This window comes from Excalfactoria chinensis, chromosome 3, assembly GCF_039878825.1.
Source record: "Excalfactoria chinensis isolate bCotChi1 chromosome 3, bCotChi1.hap2, whole genome shotgun sequence".
Lineage (NCBI taxonomy): Eukaryota > Metazoa > Chordata > Aves > Galliformes > Phasianidae > Excalfactoria > Excalfactoria chinensis.
The window spans coordinates 33,720,374-33,740,396 of NC_092827.1; the positions used below are offsets into that span (position 1 = coordinate 33,720,374).

The following is a 20,023-nucleotide window of genomic DNA, read 5'->3' on the forward strand; positions in this document are numbered from 1 at the left end:
TCAGCTTTTATTTTATTACAGGATTATAGTGATTCCAGCATGCAGATTTGTCTTTATTAGGCAATCATAAAGTTACATATTAAAAAATCTAACTATATCTATCTATGCGTTTTAACTTCTATTTAAGCGCTCTTTAGAATGCAGACTTGACAAAGTGTTGAACTCCAGATTAACAACCACACTATCAGCATTAATCATTCCTCCGGCAGCAGTTAATCCATTTAGCTAAGTTATTTATCTAGTTCCCACTCTCCTTTTTAAAGAGAAGTAGCAGTTAGCATACTAATCACCATGGCTTGCCTTTGCAACTCATTTTACTTCCTTGGGAAAAAAATAATACAAGGATTAGATCCAAAAATATAGTGCATCTTAAAAGCAGCATATACCCTTAGAAAGACATTTAATAAATTACTCGCACAATATATAAAATAATAGTTTTATACTGCAGCATCAAACTCTGACGCCTGAGTCATTGTACGTTAGGAAGTCTGTGATATAAATACTGGGGTCTCCTGATAAGACAGCCAACATTTTTGCTTTTGTTTTGCTTCTTTTCTGTTTTGTTTTCTCTGTTGTTTTTTTTTTTTTTATTTTTCTTTTTTTTTGCACTACCTTTTTTGTTCCAGAATCAGCTTGCAATGAGCTTTAATTGTGTTCAAGGCACCCCCAGAGAACGCAGAGAAACAAACACATCATATAGTGTAGTACTCACCTGACAAAGCATAACAAGCCTAAATGAAATGAGGTTTCTTGGCAATACAGGTAGAGCAATGGCAAAGGAAAAGGAGGATTAGATGCAGACTGGACAACTTGTGAAGGACTCACATGCCCATGGAGCTGTGCAGCACCCAGCAGGGAGAGGGCTAGGTCTCATCACACCTCTCCTACATAATGCCTGATGCTGCAAGTGTCCTCTTTGACAAATGCAAAGAGATTCTTAAGACCATGGTGACCATTAGCCAAACTCTTCAAATCAGTAAATATTGCAGTCAGTTGTTTTGTTTTGTTTTGTTCTTCCAAATGGTATCCTTGGTGAGCAGTTGCTTTGACCTCACAAAAAGAGCAGTTGGGTATGCCAACTGATGTCCAGGTCTAATTCTCCCAGTGCCTTCCTTTAAAGTTAGCCCAGTAACAGCTTTGAGAGCCATGTGGTTCAGAATAGCAAAAAAACCTCAAAACAAAATAGAAACAAACAAACAAACAAACAAAACCCAACAACCACCACCACCACCAAAAAAACTCACTGAAAAACCATGATACATGTGAATATAGGAAGCAATGACACAAAACTAGCCACTTCTAATGGGGAAGAATGAAATCAAACATCCAGAAAAGCTCACGGGGGAGGGAAAGAGAGCAAGAGGAGAGGAAGATTGAGGAAGAGACGCTTATTTGAGCAGTGGTTTTATATATCAGTTCCCAAGGTAGAGAAAATTAACAGACCCAGCACTTGTAGGAAGCCAGGTCAAACTGAGAGCTGCAGCGCAATGGTTGTGAGGGTGGGTTTTTAAAACCGCTGGAATGAGGTCAAGAGTACCAGTTGCACATGAGTTGTTAGTAGAGTAAATCTTCATGCCAGGAAGCAAGTTAAAACTTGGTTTTATGCTCATAAAACATTCTATCTATTCATATATATAGGAGGTCACTTAAAAATAAAAAAGGCAACAGAAAAAACATCTTTAAAATACTGTGTCAGTTGACCCGTCCCTCCCTCCCCCAACCCCCCAAAGTAGCTATGACTCTATAATGTGATTCACATTTAGTTTTAAATTCTAGCTTTCACCATGGTCTCATAGAAACAAAACTTCTCTGCGAAGCACAGAACTGCTTTGCAACGTCAGTGAGTTCAAAGGAAAATCAGACCCCCCCAGGAGCTTTTCAGGCGGTTACCTGTGAGAGGGGAGGTGGGAGGGGGTCAGAGATTTTTAGCTTAAGCTTCTGTAAAAAGCAAGAAGACACCTCCCCCTTTCTCAGCCATGTGAACTAGGAGTTTATGGCATTCGTATACTTTTGAACAGGTAAAGGTAAGGATTTTGTACAGTAATGATTAATACTTAAACATAAATATTCTCCTACATTATATACTAGTTTTTCTTTGTACATGCGGGGGAAAAAAGTATCTTTAACAAACATGGCACATGCTATATGCATTTCCTCCTCGGTAGCTTGGCTACAAGACTGTGGGCGCAGAGGACAAAAGCAAGGCTTTGTGGCCAGTGGGCGACATCCATGAGCACAGGCTGAAGGTGAGAGAAGGGAGAGAGGGAGCTGATTCCTCCTCCAAAGTCAAGCTGCTGATCTACTGAGTGCCTCAAGAGAGCCCCAGTGCACACCTCTAAGTGTAAACTATAGCGCAGACCGCAGTATCGCTTAGTGCCACTGAGAAGCTGCTACCCCCACATATTATTTATTTTTTAAATAGGTCTGAACAGCTGGTCAATTTTTCTCAGCAAGAACAAATGGTATCAGCCAGTAAAGCACATGACAGTTGTCGTCCAGGATAAAGCCACGTAACCTGGCACACGTAGGGTGAGGAACCACGAAATAAAATCTCAGTACACTTAGAATAATAATAATTATTAGAAAAGCATTAGGAGGACGTTTTCTGTCTACACTGTACATACAGATGCTATGCTTGGAAAGCTGCTGTCTCACACAGTCATAACATGAGTCAACACTGCTTCAGATACAAATCCAATGCAGTTACAACTAAGCCAATTCATTGAGTAGTCTCCTTTGAGACAGCGCTCTTCTAGCTGTGATTTGTCCTGAAGGCAATGCTGTAGAATGAGTGGATCCTGGAACACAAGAACTGGAAGGGCAAGCAACCAAACTGGGTGCCGACAGAGTGTGACTTGCTCTTAGAGGGTACAGCGCTAACTTGACTTCTGCAGGGAAACCAGAGCCAGCGGTGAGGGGTCTGGTCCTGCAACACTTCCTACCTAGGCAGGATCCCTGACTTCACCAGAGCCACCTCTGCAGCTCAGGTCTGGGGAAGGTCTGAGGAAAGCTGAGGTGATGCTACAGGGACTACTACTTGGAGCAGCAGCTGCTTCCATGAGTGAAGGATGCAGACTGGGGCTGGCAAAGAAGCTGCCAAAGTGTATTGATGTGATTTCCATTTACTATATTTCGTGAAACATATGGTGATCGGATCCAGTTGTCAAATACGTTTCTCTCTAAGGAGTGAAATATATTTTGCCCTATAAGAATCCAAAAGCATCATTAACAGCACTTAAGCTTGGTTTGTGAAACAGAAAGAAGTCTGAATACAAAAATAATTCAAGCAGATTCTCTTTACAAACTGTATAGTGAATTCAGTATTTGGCAAGACCGTTTTTACCATGTAATGAGCTCCTGAGTGTTTGTCTATTAGCTAAAACTTTTCTATTTTCTTTAAGCCATAAAGCAAAGAAAACCATATACTCAAGTTATACTGAAGTCACAACTTCATTTATGAAAAGAGGTTTGACCAGAAACTCAGTGCAAGTGGCAAAGTTGACCATTACTGTACAGTATCTGCAAGAAAATAAAATAAATCCACATTGCTCAAGTGGCACAAAATGGCTGTGCCAAAAAAAAATTGTCTATAATAAAATCTCAAATAAGATTCCAACATTAAAATTTTATAAATAAGTACAAATTGAATGATATTGCTGAACTGCGAACCAAGGAAAAAAAAATGGTGTAACAAGTTACCAAACTAGTTCTAGCATCGAAGACAAAAAGGAATGTTGGAACTTGTTTATACAATATAAATGAAAGCTTCCAGTTTGTAGGATGAGAAAAATTGAGGCATGCAGGGACTTTTGCATATGGATATATATATTTTATATATATTATATATAATATATACAGTTTAGCTATAAAACTTTGATGTGTAAAGAAGCTGTCTTCAATGAAAAATTGAACATTCAGAGGAAATTCCTGAGTTAGGGTTTTGTGACATGGGCCACTGAGAAAAAAGCTGCGGTTGGGTCCTCAGAGGTGTTATGTCCATCCCTGTTAAGATTGAAATCAACATACAAAAACAGACAGTGTTGCCACTGTGTAATTCCCTGCCTGAGCAAGGGATAGCACCATTGTGAAGATAACTCCTGCTTGTAGAGAGGAGGGAATACTTAAAAACAGTATTGCTGCTAAGACCACTGTAGTGTGCACCAAATACGTTCTTCTAGACAACAAATGATCACTGCCACTGGCTGACTGAAGAACACCTGACCAGGTGTAACGGTAAGGTTACAAGTCACTAGGTGTAATCTTTCCTAGGCTGTTCATCTGTTGTACATTTATCAGTCATTTCCTGACAGAAGTCTACTGTGACCGTTTGGCTACTCTGCTCTCGCGGAAGCTCTCTCTCAGGGTAAGTACCTGGCTCAGCTCCATCCAACCCCCCGCCGCTGGCTGAGCAATTCTCTGAGACGTTGTTGGGCAGCCAGGATGCTCCCAGCTGCACGGGGCCCTGCTCTGAGCAGCACTGCATGCCTTCCCCAACACACTGCGACGTTGCTAGGCCCTGTTCCACACTGGTTGCGGGGCTGACGTTGGTGGCCGTCTGCAGATCCATGGGTCTGAGAACGGGGCAGTAGCGGTGAAGGGCTTGGATCTGTTCCGGGCTCTGCATGTCTCTGCATACTTCTTGGGAAAGACACGAGAAATTATCTAGCAATTCGCCCATGCTTGCTTTCAGCTGGTTCCTTTCTGAGAGCAACTTCTCTTTCTCACACACCTGAAAGAGAAAGAAGGCACCTTACTTGAAAGAAAGGCCATCCATGCTTGGCAGAACCCAAGGAGAATTTTGACACAACACAGTTATTTTTACATGGGGAGAGGAAATGTCACAAAGACATCAGAGACTGAGCACTAACAGGTCTGTGCGGACTGCAGTTTGGGAAACATTTGGAGAAAAGCATTTGAGTTGTTGGACTACAGTCATACATTATTCCAGGAGACTGTTAGTTTCCTTAATAGGCTAAGGCTGTTTGATATATGAAAACTCTGAAAGAAATGTTTTGATTGAGAAAAGCCATTACCTACCCAAACAAGAATAAATCAGAGTCTTGTTGCTAAAGAGAGGTATATGCAGCAGTTCATTCTCCAAATGCCAGGACAGTCTGTCAGTCTGAGCGCACCTCCTTGGAGACATGAACACCCATCATAGACTACTGCAAGGTATGGTGTTTGGAGGAGAGAACTTGGGTTACTGTGTGCTCTGTGGTCTGCACCATTTTTGTATGTCCTGCTAATTACTGGTTTAAGTTTGACCTAATCAAGATAATTCTACGAAGATGTATATAAAAGCCCCAAAGGTAGGTGGGCTTTCTGATTCAAACATATGGGAGGTGAGCCAGGAGGGGTCAGGCACAGAGCCAGACCCAGCCAGGGGGCCTGCTGCTAAAATCTGGTGCTGACCCATTGCAAAATAGTGGGAATGGTCCTGCCTCATTAGTACCACCACCCAGCATACACCTCAAGGGAGCAGATCAGATTTTGCAGAGCACAAGAGCTATTTCCAGTGCTCGGCTGGCCCTGAAAGCAGTGCACCATGTACCTCACCTAGTAACACCGCTAAACTCAAGCTGTCTTGGCATCTGAGGTGTGAAAACTCCACCACTGAGATAACCCGCTACGGGTGGCTGCTGATAGCATTACACCAGGTCCAAAGCCCACACTGGAAGCATGCAGCTGTGTGAATGAGGAAGAGAGTATGAAAGGAACCAACTGCTAAAATATTGATAAATCTATCAAGAAAGCATAAAAATAATAAAAAAATAAACAGATGCTCAAGTACATCTTGAGATAATGAATTATGGAAGAGAATATGCTGCGAGTTTGCATGAAAAAATGGGAATGTGAGTGGGTAGACGGATGAGTGAGGGAAAGCAGGCAAAAATCCCTACCTACCAAACTCGGAAGATGAGACCATTTCAATAACTGCTTTCTATGAAACCATCTGTGTTATGGAGATGGGTGACTTACAGGGAGTAAGCACAATGGGGTAGAAGGGGCTTGTTAAAAATAAAAAAATAACAAAATCCATCCCAGTAGAAGCTCCTTAAAACCTGGTACTGTCACATAATTAAGAAGAATGGAAATTACTGGTGACAGGAAGGACAGAAGATGACAAAGGAATTTCCAGAGACTAGAAGTACAGAACTGAAGCAGTGTGCTTGGGCTGCAAGCGTCTGGGGAGAGGGCAGGAGTGTTGGAGAGGCAGTGTTGAAGTTGCATGAGTTCGTTTACTTTTATCACTTTATCCTCTTGCACGCCTCATAATAGTCTTTGTAATGAATGCTCTTTTTCATTAGGATGCACCAGAGCCCATTACCTATCTACAGCTTGCTGCATAGAAATCTTAAAATTACTTTCAAAGACTCCTGCACCTCCAAGTGGTTTTGATTTCTGGAATTCAGCAGGGGTCAGGCCCAAAAGGCCGTTCATATGCCCTTCATTCCCTTCTCAGAGATGCGTGCGCTGGGGAAATAAAGGGGACTTGAGAAATGTGTGTTGCCTATCCACAGTTGATAATGTTTAATAATAACAGTTATTTTGTAGGACTGCACAAACCGAACAGTGACAGGTATCAAAAGGAAGCCACACTTGCTGCTCATGTAGCCCTTGCAGCACTGCCCCAGGAGCTCACTGCTAGAGATGAATTCTCTTCATTGTCAGCCTGGTGCAGAGGGATGGGCAGGCATGGCTAGGACCAAGCCTGCTTCTCCTGTCAACCCTGCTTCCAGCCCTCTGTACCCCTTCCTCACCCTGCAGAGCCTCTGACTCATTCTGTACCCATTGTGGATTAGGCTTGGTGAAGGAAGCGGTTGCTCAGTGCTTTGTTTGTCTTTGATGTCTGGTTTGTTTTGCATCAGAAAAGCCCTACTATTACAAATGTTTTTATTTCTGTTTCTTCTTTTTTTCACCCGGGCTTCAGCAGTGTGGTATTTGAATACTTAACAAGCCTTGATGATGTAAGTCTCCCAGCCAGCTTGTGGGGTCAGCATCACCTCCACTGTGCAGATGGGAAGCAGACCCGCACAGGCAGTAAGTGACTAACCCAATGTGCTGAGGCTTTTGCCATTTGTAGGGTAGCAAAAACACAGCTTCTTCCAGCAGATCCCTATCTCTTTCACACTGTGTTTGCTGCAGCTTGTGCTGAGAAAGGAGGATGCTGAAGGCCACTTTTGACATGCAACCCGCTATTATCAGAACAAGAAGTATTCCATTTCCCAGCCCACTACGTTCAACCCACAGCTGAGCAAATACGCATACAGACGTTGAAATGAAGGGCTCCAAATAACCTTTGATTTTAAGGGAAACTGGGTACACAGATATCTCCATAGGGAAATCAGCTTCAGCTCCTTTTGTTTTATCTATGGGAATTAATTCATTTATAACTCAAATCTTTGAATATTCAAAGGCTGAATTTAATGCTGGACATCTAAATCTCTGCTGAGAAATGAAATTGAACCGCATACCCCACTTCTCATAACAGCTGTTCTGGGACAATCAAGTTATTTTTGACTTCTCAGAAAACTTTCAGGGCTTTTCAACAGATCAGGAGGTGCCAATCCATTCTACATTCTTCATCCTACAGACTCCCAACCCCTTGTCTCAAGCTTTTTTTGTTGTGTACCCGCTTGCTTTCTCAATGGGTAAGGAAAGATAGGAGAAGAGAAGCAGTTCCCTCAGACAACAGGGACACTGTCAAAAAGGGACAGGGTGTTTGTAGTGTCTTTAGCTAAGATGTCTACATCTGACATAGCTCTCTGAGTGATCTTACTTAGTCATGGAAAGGAACGGGCACTTTTGGATGGTATATCACCTCCTCTGTTGCAGGATGGGACATTTAAATAAGACCTGACAGATATCTGTTTTCCTTAACTGAAATTAAAGGAAAGCACGTCAGTTAGCTCCAGTGTGGGTGTCTATATTGTAGATAACTGTTTAGCCACTTAAAACACACATCTGAAGCATCTATACCATGACTAAAGGAGAGATGAATTTCCTGAGGAGCCATTTAACACTATTCCAGTCACTTCTCCCTCTTAGATTGAAATGTGGTAGTGCTTTACAATTGTACCTTGGCACACAGGAGACCTGTGCTCTGGCCATTGAACAGGCCATACTTCACCCCAGAGTAGTCTGTCCTAAATCAAGGCATGGCCACTTGTCTGGAAACACCCCACAAGTCTTGAGCTGCTCTCTAGAGCACTAAAGAGAAAGAAAATCTAGATGTAGAGATGAAATTGGGCCAGCCAGAGAAGAGTTTGGACCAGAGAGTCTCTGCAGGTCTTTTCACACCTAACCCCTTTGAGCTATGAATCCCAGTCCAATCTGCTTGCTATGGCAGTCAAACAAGGATGTGGGGTTAGAAAAGGGAACATCTTTGCTGATGCACTTTAAGTACGGAGGGCAAATGAAACTGCAAGAGGGGAACTGTGATACAAGCTTCTCACCCTTCCAAATTTCTGAACAAACTACTCTTGAGATATCAAAGGAATACTTGGGTCTAATTTCACCAGTATTTTATGTTTTCCACATATACAATATACACATACATCCAGTGACATTTTGTGCATTAAGTTGTCATACTAGTGCCTTCACTTACACACAAACCTACAAGCTGACTGAATCAACTAAACTCTGGATGGGAATAGCTGTTGGTAGGGTACAAGCATGCTACTCACCAACTTGCGGATTTCACATTCGAGGTTCTGAATACAGTCCAGTTTTCTCTTGCGGCAGCGCTGAGCTGCAATTCTGTTCTTGCTGCGCCGGCGAACATCATGGATGAACTCAAGCTGTTCTGAGGTTAGTTTGTGCATCTTTATCATCATCTGGAAATCATTCCTTGGAAGATCTGTGATTTGATCAACAGGAAAAGGAAGCTTCACCTAAAACAAACAAATGTGAGACAAAAGCAGACAAAGAGTCACATTTTGCTTGCTGAATGCAAGCTGAACACCACACGGCAGAAGGACTATTAGACCTGCTCCCACTTTCTAAATAAACAACACACAAGGTTTTACAGCAGCAAGTTTTTAACACTCCCTTGTGGCACACTGCAGAGGTCCAGCTGGATATGGTTTAACTGAAATCAGCAATATTGATGAATCCCAGATACTAAAAAAAAATCACCTTTCCATACAGCTCTAATAACCGATTTCCTTGCACTAAAAAAGGCTCCTTCCACTACGATGTGACACAGTCCTCGTGGCGTGCCTCACCACAATGAATTGGAATGAATTCCAAACTATTTTCCAGGAATGGGCTACCACTCCAGGAAACTTGCATTTTGCATGGCCTGAAGGGCTGAAAATTTGATGAGGTGTGAGGTTCAAAATGCAACCAAACACCTCAAGTTGATGAAAAATACCATACTTCTCACAGCACATGTTATTTAACCAGCACTGGGAATGAGCTGTGTACTGAAGAAGAAGGAAGGGTCAGAGAAGCACAATGCAACACACCATACCCTCCTAAAACAAGCAGATGCACTTAAGGACTTCTGTTAGGTTATTTTTTCCAATCTGCTCAAACTAAAGAGAGCGTCTTTCCCTTCAAATCCTGTTTCAGTTGTTGTTTGCTACTGACAATATGACTGTGAAAAGATGTTTCTAGGTGCATTTGGTGATCAAATAAAACAGAGTTGACAAAACTGAAGGAGATGACAACAGAGTAGCTGGATTCACCCTTTCTTGTAGTCATACCCACACTGACCGAAAGGTGGCAGTAAATATTTACATTTCTAGCCCAATTTGCTACAATGCAACCTCTTTGGAACAAGGGGGTTATACTGTAGACAAGCTCCCAAAGAAAATAGATTTAAGTTTCTCCAGCCAAGCAAAAGACTCCACTTGAAAAGGATTCTTTGGTATTTAAAACACAGTTATCATCTTCAAATGATGCACTTCAGTCACTTGGAGATAAAATAAGAACACGGATTAGAAGTATGAGTGGATATTTTTTCTGGTGTTCTGTATTTGTTTAGAAGAAGCGTGTCAAGGATGGGCACACACATAACACACAGACCCGCCTGTAGCCAGCTCTCTCTGCCTTGTTGACAAAACTGAACTTTCTGTTTGTTTCTCCAAGCCTTGGCCACGTGTGACCTGCTGCAAATGCTCACAGAACCCTTTCACACAGTTCCATGTGCCAAACGTTGCCCCTGGAAAACCAGGCCTCGGTCACCACTTTGTGGCCTGTGGCTTTGCAGGTCAGCCCCCAGACCTGCTTGAATTCCCCCACACCTGTCTGCATACATACACAAGCTGACCTTAGACATGGTGATATGGACACCTTGTTTACAGACTGCTGCTAAACAACACGAAACCTCTTTGATTTCCTCTTTCTACCCTTTGGACAGTAAACACACGCTTGGGGTAAACCAGTTTTCTCTCAAGCTTCATACAGGACCTGAAAACAAAAACAGGCACTGAAAAACACCACAGTCTCACTGCAAAAAAACTCCTGTCAAGTTATGAGGGTTTCCTCGTTTTCTGAGGTCTGAAGCTGAAAGAGCTGCTAACCTTATTTCTCCCTCCCTCTCTCCCTCTCTCCACATATTTACCTGCAAGCAGGAAATGTGCTTGCAGTTCAAATGGGAATTAAATGGGATCAGCTTGAGTCTGTCAGGTAGAATACGCTGAAGGGAAACAGGAAATAAAGAAAAACATGTTAAAAAAAAATAGACTGAAAATAAAAATACCTACACAGTGGGGCAGAGGGTGCTATCAGTAAACCAGCCTAATTCCACTTCTGTCATACGCAGCACTGCGCAGGATCAAAAAAGTGAAAGGAGAGTGGAAGTGAGTCAGACTCATTTCCTTCACCATCTACATAATTTTTATTGCCTGTCTCCCTCTCTTCAATTAGCTGTCATCTGAAAAAAAAACAAAACAAAACAACCAAAAAACCCAACCATGCTTTGGCATGGACAAGATGAGTAACTACCCTGCAGTGCTGCTGCAGTGAGAGGCTGCTGATGCTTTATGTTGATGCATGGTGAGATCCTTAATGGGTATTTATTGCAGCAAAGCCATTTACATGAGCTGAGGGATGTGTCATGGTTGGGATTCAGCTGACCCACTTAGAGCTGCGTAAAATGAAGGGCTGAGACCTGCTCATGTCTCAATCCTTGCTGCTGTCATCAAGGATGAAGAGAGCTCCGTGGAGAGCAATGTGCCCCCATGGCTTCTCCAAGAAGAAACCACACTTAGAAAGATGCTCTCTCTTAAGATATCTGACCCATACGAGAGAAAACTTACCTGAGGTGTCTGAAAATGGATCGACAGTCTTTTCTGAGCTGTGTAAGAAAAAGCCAGCTAGTGTGTGTCCTTGCAAATTGTTATTTTTAGTAATTATGAATTATATAAAGGAAATAACTCTATACTCCTTGGTTTGGATGATTTTAAGTTAGAAATGTAAGCAGGATCTCTGCTCCTTCCAAGAGTTATTCCAGGCAGAGTAAACCACACAGAGAACAGAGCTCTTCAGTCTCCACTATCAACACAATTACTTGTTCTCTGTGTTTTTTTGTTTTTTTTTTTTTTTTAATACCAATACCAGAGGATCTGTTTTCACCACAGCACACAAGCCAGCACTTTTCACCAGTGCTGCAGCCCTTGTTGCCCCTGATTCTGGCTGATACACTCCTCAGGCAGCCAAACCATCTTGGTAAAAAATATAACTTGTTTATGATTTTGTGGCATTTTATTATTATTAGGTATTGAATCACGGAATCCTTTGAGTTGGAAGGAACCTTTAAAGGTCATCTAATCCAACTCCCCTGTAATGAACAGGGACATGCACAGCTAGACCAGGTTGCCCAGGGCCTGATCCAGCCTTGCCTTCAAAGTCTCCAGGTGGACATCCACCACATCTCTGGGCAACCTGCTCCGGTGTCTCAATACCTTCACTGTAAAAGACTTTTTCCTTACACCCAACCTAAATCTACCCTCTTTAAGCTAGAAGCCATTTCCCCTTGTTCTATCACCACAGACCCTGATGAAGAGCTTGTTCTCTTCTTTCCCATAGCTCCCCTTCAGACACGGAAAGGCCCCTATCAGGTCACCTCCAAGCCTTCTGCAGGCTGAACAGCCCCAGCACTCTCATCACGTCCTTGTAGGAGAGGTGATCCATCCCCTGGATCACTTTAGTGGCCCTTCTCTGGACACACTCCAACAGGGCCACCTCTCTTCTATACTGAGCACTTCACATCTGGATCCAGGACCCTAGGTGAGCTCTCACCAGTGCAGAGCAGAGGGGCAGGATCACCTCCCTCACACTGCTGACCAGGATATATTTGGTTTTCTTGGCTGTGAGGGCACACTACTGGCTCATGTCCAGCTTCCGTACACCAGTACCCCCAGGTCTGTTTCAGCAGGACAGTACTCAATCCTTCCATCCCCCAGCTTGTATCAGCAGTAAGGGTTGTCTCAAGCCAGGTGCAAGACCGTGCATTTCTATTTGTTGAACCTCATGAGGTTCACCTGGACCCACTGCTCAAGCCTGTCTAGGTCCCTCTGAATGGCATCCTGTCCCTCTGGTTTGTCAACTGCACCCCACAGCTTGGTGTCATCAGCAAACTTGCTGAGGGTGCACTCAGCCCCACTGTTGATGTAATTGGTGAAGATACTAAAGATTATTGGTCCCAGCACTGACCCCTGGGGGAGACCACTCATCACTAATTTCTATCCAGACACTGAGCCATTGATCACCATGCTCTGGACTCAATCTGGCAGCCAGTTATTCACTCACTGAACAGTCCACCCAGCAAATCCATATCTTTCCAATTTGGTGAGAAGGCTGTTGTAAGATACTGTGTCAAACACGTTACTGAAGTCCAGATAGATTACATCAGTGGCTCTTCCCTTGTGTATTGATTGATGTGGTGACACCATCATAAAAGACTACTAGGTTGGTCAAAGAGGATTGGTGAAGCCATTCTGGTTCTCCTGTATCACCTCCATGTCTTCTATGTGCCATAGCATAGATTTCAGGAGGATCTGTTCCAAGATCTTCCATGGCACACAGGTGAGTCTAAAAAGTTGTTAGTTCCGAAGGCCATCCAGTAGAAATGTCATTACACCCCAGAATGGCTCAGTAACAGCATTGTTCTTGACAAATGATGACAATCATTGACTCAGCAAATGCAAGGCCCATCTATAACCAATTAATTCATTCAGGCTTCACTAGTTAGTGTCAGCTTGGATCATACACCATGAGTGCTATGCTGCTCAATGCTGCGCTAGTTCCTGCTGCTGTTCTTCACCCCCTTTTCTTGGGAATAAAGGAAAAGACTGAAGCCCTGTATTAACTTACATAAGATAACTGGGAATTTTCCTGTCTCGTAAGTTACACTCATTTTTTCACTTTGTATTTAAATTTCAACCATGTCTTCCTTGAGCTGCCAAGTGCTGGTGGAGATAATGAACTTCATAAGCCTAGCTTAAAATTACAGTAAATAAAAGCTTTTATACCTTCTACATAAGATAATCAGTATGTACTGGGCATAGGATAGAATTCAATGGAACCACCTAGACCAAGAGATTGAAAATCTTGGTCATTTTCTCTACAGTTGTAAGTAGCAAAGCTGTTGCCTTAATGCTCTTACATCGAAAGCCAGAGCTATTGAAAACTTCTGACACTCGAAATCGCCCAGTCCTTGGAAAGCTCTCAGGATTCAACAGGGCTATTTAACGCAAGGACTGAATCACAGCAATGCTTTTTGATGTAGAAAGAGGCAATCTGCTCCACACAGAGAAGCTCAACAGGTTACTGGTGTTTTCCCTTGTATCTTCCTTAGTATGCAAGTCATTCTTCCACAAACACTCGGGAAGAAATTCAGCCCAAGACAGAAACTGAAGTGAGTTCACCTGTGTTTCAAGGGCTTGGCTACCTACATACTGCTTGAAGCACCCCTCATGGTCCCAGAGAAGAGGGGACCAACCTAATCTAGCTGGCCCCAATCTGAGCAATCGGACCACAGGCAGGGTGTACTCCCATGGGTCTGCTCACCCTGCTTCTTACAGACATAGGTGAAGCCTTCAAAACAGCTCTCTTCAAATGGCAGCCACTGGGATGGCATGGAGTTTCAAGCAGAGAGTTGTTAACTCAGACAGAAAAGAACTCAGAAAAGAACTAGTGGAGTGCTAACAAATGGGATCTGAAAATGCCTTGAGTGGCAGGAGAGCAGAGAGCTTGCCCTATTTGGCATGGCATGACTGATGGTCATGTCCTTCCCTGGGGCAACCACAGTCTCACCTGAGGGCATGTGGGGTCAGGGTCAGTAATGCTCCCTGAGGTGACTACTGTTGGGCACTCTGAAGAGGCAGCCTGAACAACTTTTTGATTTGCTACCTGCCTCAGAGAACTGGAGGAAGTGGATAGTGTCCCGGCTCACGAGCCTGGAGTTCTCATCCTTTAGACTATGACTCAGGTATCTGTTCAGATCCTGTCTTGTTGGTGCTTAAAATGCTGTCCTGGCCTCTCCCTATTCACTGTTTACAGTGTCCTCAGCTTCATCCTTATCATGGGTGGAACAATGCACCCCCTACCCATGACGAAGCTCTTCTGAGACAGGGATAGTGAGCAGACCCTGATGAAGACGGAACACTTTAGAGGGATAGATCAGGTGATGAAATGAAGTGCAGCATTCCTCTGAAAAATCAGTTTTTGTAGAAAAAAAAATTAAAGGAAAGAACACTTCAGGAACTCCAGCAAGGGTTTTAGCTCCAGGCATGGCAGAATTGATTTTAGGCTACCATGAAATAATACAGGGGATTAAAGGTGTTTGAAAAGACCTTCCAGAAATTTCAGGTTTGTAATGGAAAACTCCCAGTGTTTAAAGGCAGTAATTCTCTGTGTCCTGCATGGACACCACTCCTACCAAGAGGAAACAAGACTGCCGTGGAGTTCATCTTGCAAGGGCAATGTTTGATGAGGCTCCATTTATCCAGATGTCATCACGCACAACTTCAAGTGCCCCGCTGATGCTGCTCAGGAGAACACCCACCAGACTCAGCGCAGACAGCTCAGCACCAGCAGATTTCTGGCAGATCAACTTTGGTTTATTTGCTTTCCTCCCTTTTCTGGGGCTCTGGCTTACAGCACTAATAATCATCACCAAGCAAGCAGGGAAAGGGCTGCTCCCTGTCATTTAGCAAGGATAGTCCTGGACTCTCACCGAAGGTCATTTGCGTACAGTATCCTCTGTGGTCCAATTGCATTAGCTCTGCCTTTATGAAAATTTCTTTTGAAAAGTGAGTCACTAAGCCAAGCGGGAAATTCTTTTGAAATAGAAATGAAAGACACATTGAATGCAATTCTCCAGGTAGTGATACTTGGAAAACTCAATCTCTTACCTCATCCTATCCACTTTTACCCTTTTCCTAAGGAAACTTGCTCATCGAATTAGACTGAGCTGAGATTTCTTTTTAACCACCTTAGTAGTTATGCTATTTTTTACAAGTTTTCCAGCAGAAAAAAAACCACCAAAACAAAACCCCAAAAACCCACAGACATACTTTTTGAGGAAAATGACTATCAAGGAAAGTAGGTTAGTGGTTAAGTTTCTGTTCCTAACTAGGTTAAAGGAGTGACAGACTACTTCCTTCTCAACAATTCGTTATTCCAGGCCCTATTGTTTTGTTGCTGCTATTTTGAGCAGGGTTGTCAGAACCTGCCTGTGAAGTGTTCTCTCTAGTATTGTATTCCAATAATTGATTTTTAACAGTCGCTGGAGGCTGAAGGAGCTGGGTGAAAAGGCAAACTCTTACTCATTTCTGTAAAGTCCTAACAGCTCAGATACCAGTTCTGGTTCCGTGCTTCTGTAATACTGGGATTAGGACACTCCAAATTGCATACGCTAATTCCATCACAAAGTGTTAATAAAATTCTCAGAATCCCCAGGGTGCCTCCTTCAACAGGAAGAAAAATAAAAGGCAAAGATGATCTGGAGAGCACTTATCAGTGGTGCTCTTCTGATACTTGTGACGGTGGTCTGTATCTCCATTTGGGGGATACATTCACACATTTGGGGACACATTCACCTACACTGAAGGTAAGTTTGGTTAGGTTGCGGTTGGACTTGATGATATTTACGGTCTTTTCCAACTTGAGCAATTCTGTAATTCTATGTTTGATTCTAAGTCACATCAAACATCCCTCTCCAAATCATATTTTGGGCACTGAGCACCTGGGGCATGTGCTCCTCAAGGGCGCTGGTCTACAAGTAAAGAGTGCCCTAAAAAAAGCAGTGAGTAGAAACCTTTCACCTACTTTGCACTTGATCAATACACCAACAGGAGATGTTTTGTGACACTAATTCTGCACCAGGAGCACTCTGGGACCCAAATCAAGAGAAACAGGGTCCAAACTCCAGGGGAATGAAGCAGTGTGGTGAAATAACCTGGGGTCAGAGTCTATCAACTTTGCTCCCATAGAGCAGAACGAAAGTCCGCCTACAGCAGCCAGCCTGTGCATTGCCTCCACCTATCAAGTGTTGGCAAAGAAAAGCCCAACAAACACTCTGCATGTTGTGACATGGCAAATGGCAAGGGAGCACTCCGGGAGGTCGTTAGGACAGCAAGGTCAAACCTGCAAGTCTGTAAGTGGAGAAGGATTGAAACGCAGCCTATTTCTAAGCAGTGTGCGTTTCCTAATATTTTAATGGCAGCATTAGTGTGATCTGTTTACTAGTGGCTTACTCTGGGTAATGCAGTGCTACCTCAAAGAGCATTAATTTCATCACTATAATTTAAATCACAATGTCCTGAAGAGAAGAAAAAAAAGCATTATCAGCAAACTCAGGGAGAACACTTGCTCAGCACAGTATAGAAAACCTCCCCAGGAGAAAATGAGGAGCAAACCCAGGAGCAGAGTGAAGCCCTGCTAGCCCTGCCCACAGCCCAGCATATCTGCCTGCCATGGCGCACGGAGATGCTGCAGCCTGCTCCTTCACTGCTCTTAGGATTACTCCTCCTTTCAGCCATGCTCTCCTGCGCGCACATGCACACTATTATTGGGAACAACCAATAGTCCCCTATATCCTTCTCATTTGACTCTTCCGGGCTCACTTCTGCAGCAGCATCTCCACACAATTAGCCAATTATGACAGCTAATTAGTCATCAAACCCCAAAAGGCTCACTTCCTGCTCTCTTCACTGTATCCTGCTGTGCATTAGCCCCTGCTGAGCAAGCAGCAGCACACATGGGTGGAAATCCGATGCCCTCCTTAATCCCACTCCCTGCTCTTTTTCACCCCTCATAAACACAGCACTTCAGAGAGTGTCAGACTGCAAATAACCTTGGTATCTCTGAGCAGAGCAGTCCTGCATGGCTGCTCTAGGGCCTCCTGAGTGAGGTCCTACACAGAACAGACAGCCTTCCAAGGAGATTCCTTTCCCTTCTGCATGTCCCCAGTTCTCCAAATAGCAACAAACAAGAGTTGACCTCAAACTACCGGTACAGCATGGTAGGGATGAGGGCATCAGAGTTCACCAGGCTGCTCAGCCCTATCTTAGATCTTAGCAGAACACCTTAGTAAAGGCATCATACACACCTATATGAAAGGTATCTTCCAGAGCCTGGGATACAATGAGAATTAAGACTGAAGGATATATTACAATTCACTCTTTTCACCCCCAGCCCATCCAAGCGCATCTGGTTCACTTGGCTGGTCACTGCACACAAACCCCCAAACAAGCACCTGCTGCTCCCTACACTGAAGCAGAAGCCCTCATTTTAGCGTTACTAGAGAAGCCAGACACATAATTTCACTCAGATGCTCTCCAGTGCATGCAGTTTGTAAATGGAACTCAACACGCTCACAACCAAAGTGGGCTGCTACATGTCAGCAAGGGCGTAGCTTTAGCTTGCTGATACACAACAGCAATGACAAGCAGAGCTGGAACCACCTTGGCAAGCCTGGATGAAGAATGGTGCTTGGTGTCATGCACGTGGGCAAGAGAGGGAGGGAAACAGGACACTGCCAGCACTCCTCAGCATACAGACAGGCTGTTGTCATTCAGCAGTTTGGATTTGCTCAATACCAAAATTCTGATAAGCCGTGGGCATCTTGGAGGCCAAACAGACCTATTTATGCAAAATTAACCACGAGCACTCAGCTGACAGCGAATAAATAGAAGTTACTCTTTGCCTCTATAAACAGAGAAAGTGCTGGGAAAATGGCAAGTCATTGAAGAGAATAAGGGAGTGATTAATTGGGTCACAACAATGGGATGTATGTAATATGTACTTATCTTAAATCCCTACCTCATGCCCTCTGTCTTGCACAGGACATGATTCACTGTCTGCTTCTGAGAATGACCCAGACTCATCGCTGGAGTTTGTTCCATAGGATGGCTCACATTTAATCTGGGCTCGAACTGGGTTGTACAATCCATCTCCCACCACACCAGGCTCCTGGTGCTCGGGCGCCAGGAATCGGGGGCCTTGGGAGCAAGGGGAAGAGGAAAGCTCACACAGACGTAGGCTGCAGGGAGAGCCACCGCTGCCATCCTCTGCATATGAGTAGGAAGAGCACGAGCTGGAGGTCCTCGTTCTGGTCTCTAAAGGAGGCGAGCGAGGGCAAACTTTAATTGGCACTGGACAGCTGGTGTTCGGCCGCATCCTTCCTGACAAGTGATCAGCTGTCAGTCCGCTGTGGGAATAGGTCTGAGAGCTGGGGAGAGACTGGCTACCGCCAGCCCACAGACCCTTTGGCACAGTCTCAGTGAGGTCTTTGTCCAAGCTGCTCACACCAGAATATGAATGCACCGAAGTGTTTACTTGGTCACAAGCGTTTGAAGAGAATATAACACTCCTCCTGTCCAGTTCCCCCTCTTGCTTACAGAGAGTTTCAAAGCCGGGCCCCCTGAGCGGCGATCCCACCGTGAAGTTGGAAGCATCCTTCTGCATGGCATGGGACTGTCCATAGTTCCCTGTGAAAGGGACGTAATCAGTTTTGTGGTCACCCTGAGTTGTCCCTTTTTCAAAAGGGCATGCTGGACTCCTGCCAAAGTGCTGTTGGGAAGTGCTGGGGAAGCCAACCAAATCTATGCTTTTTGTTCTGTTGAAGAAAGACCGCAAGCAAGAAGGAGAAGACCCACTTTTTGGCCTGTCGATGCAAGTGGGGCTTGGCTGCTTCCTGTCCATTTCAACATCCCCTTCTTTATCCCTGATGTCAGGTTCATCTCCAGACAGGCAAAGCGTGATGCTTTCTTCATCATTCTCTTCATTCTGAGGCTCACTTTTTATCTGCCCCATAGCAAGTCCTGATTTGAGGCCGTTTCCAGAACTCTCTTCACTGAATGTGCTTGCAAAACCTGAGGTACTGATGTGTGATGTGTTGTAGACATTCTTGGTACAAGCAAGCTGGTATTTCTTGTATCTTGGGTACCGTGTTACTGCATCTTTGTCCAAATTGTCCTTGCTGTCTCTCAGCATGTCAGAGTTGGGCAGAATCCCTTCTCCTTTGTCTGTGCCAGCAACGGTGGTTTCAAAATTGAAGGGCTCCTGGTGCATTCTCTCTCTTGGGCAAGATATTTTTGACGTCTCTGATTCCATTGTCTCCTCCTCGTCTCCATCTGAGTTTTCCTCATCATGCATGCGCTGACAAGTGGTATCCTTTTTGCACAGGAACAGGCCATCTTCATTGTTCAGCAGCTGGGTCTGAAGGAAGCTGAAGCAGGAGTCCTCCAAGTTGTGCATGCGCAGGAACTCAGCACAGTGGATGACCTCCTGGATGTTTTCTCTGCTGAGTAACAGCTTAGCAGTGTAGGCAAACTGTAGCAATGGACCAAATCCTCTGACAGTGACCTGTAGAAAAAAAGAGGGAAATTGCTGGCATTACCATCAGCTCTTGCTATCATCCCAAGTCCTTCATTATGTTGTTAGATAACCTAACAGATCTAACATTCAGAAATAAATACTGCATGGTAACAGTTATTCTTCTGTCAGGTCAGCAGTGATTCTGCATCCAGAAACAAACGCAACTGCTTTTATTTTGCTTCTCTACATC

At 44.0% G+C, this 20,023-nt stretch overlaps 1 protein-coding gene across 4 annotated transcripts in view; it reads right to left on the bottom strand.

Annotated features, from left to right (window-relative positions):
* Positions 1-2,556: 2,556 nt before the first annotated feature.
* Positions 2,557-20,023, bottom strand: part of BACH2 (BTB domain and CNC homolog 2) — a 179,383-nt gene continuing 161,916 nt past the window's right edge. For all 4 annotated transcript variants that reach the window (XM_072332078.1, XM_072332076.1, XM_072332077.1 and 1 more), the window contains 3 exons: positions 18,277-19,821; positions 8,688-8,894; positions 2,557-4,729 (listed from right to left, as the gene is read on the bottom strand). In XM_072332078.1, coding sequence (XP_072188179.1) covers positions 4,250-4,729; positions 8,688-8,894; positions 18,277-19,821 — 2,232 coding nt within the window. In that variant the 3' untranslated portion in view covers positions 2,557-4,249. The remainder of the gene's footprint in view (positions 4,730-8,687; positions 8,895-18,276; positions 19,822-20,023) is intronic.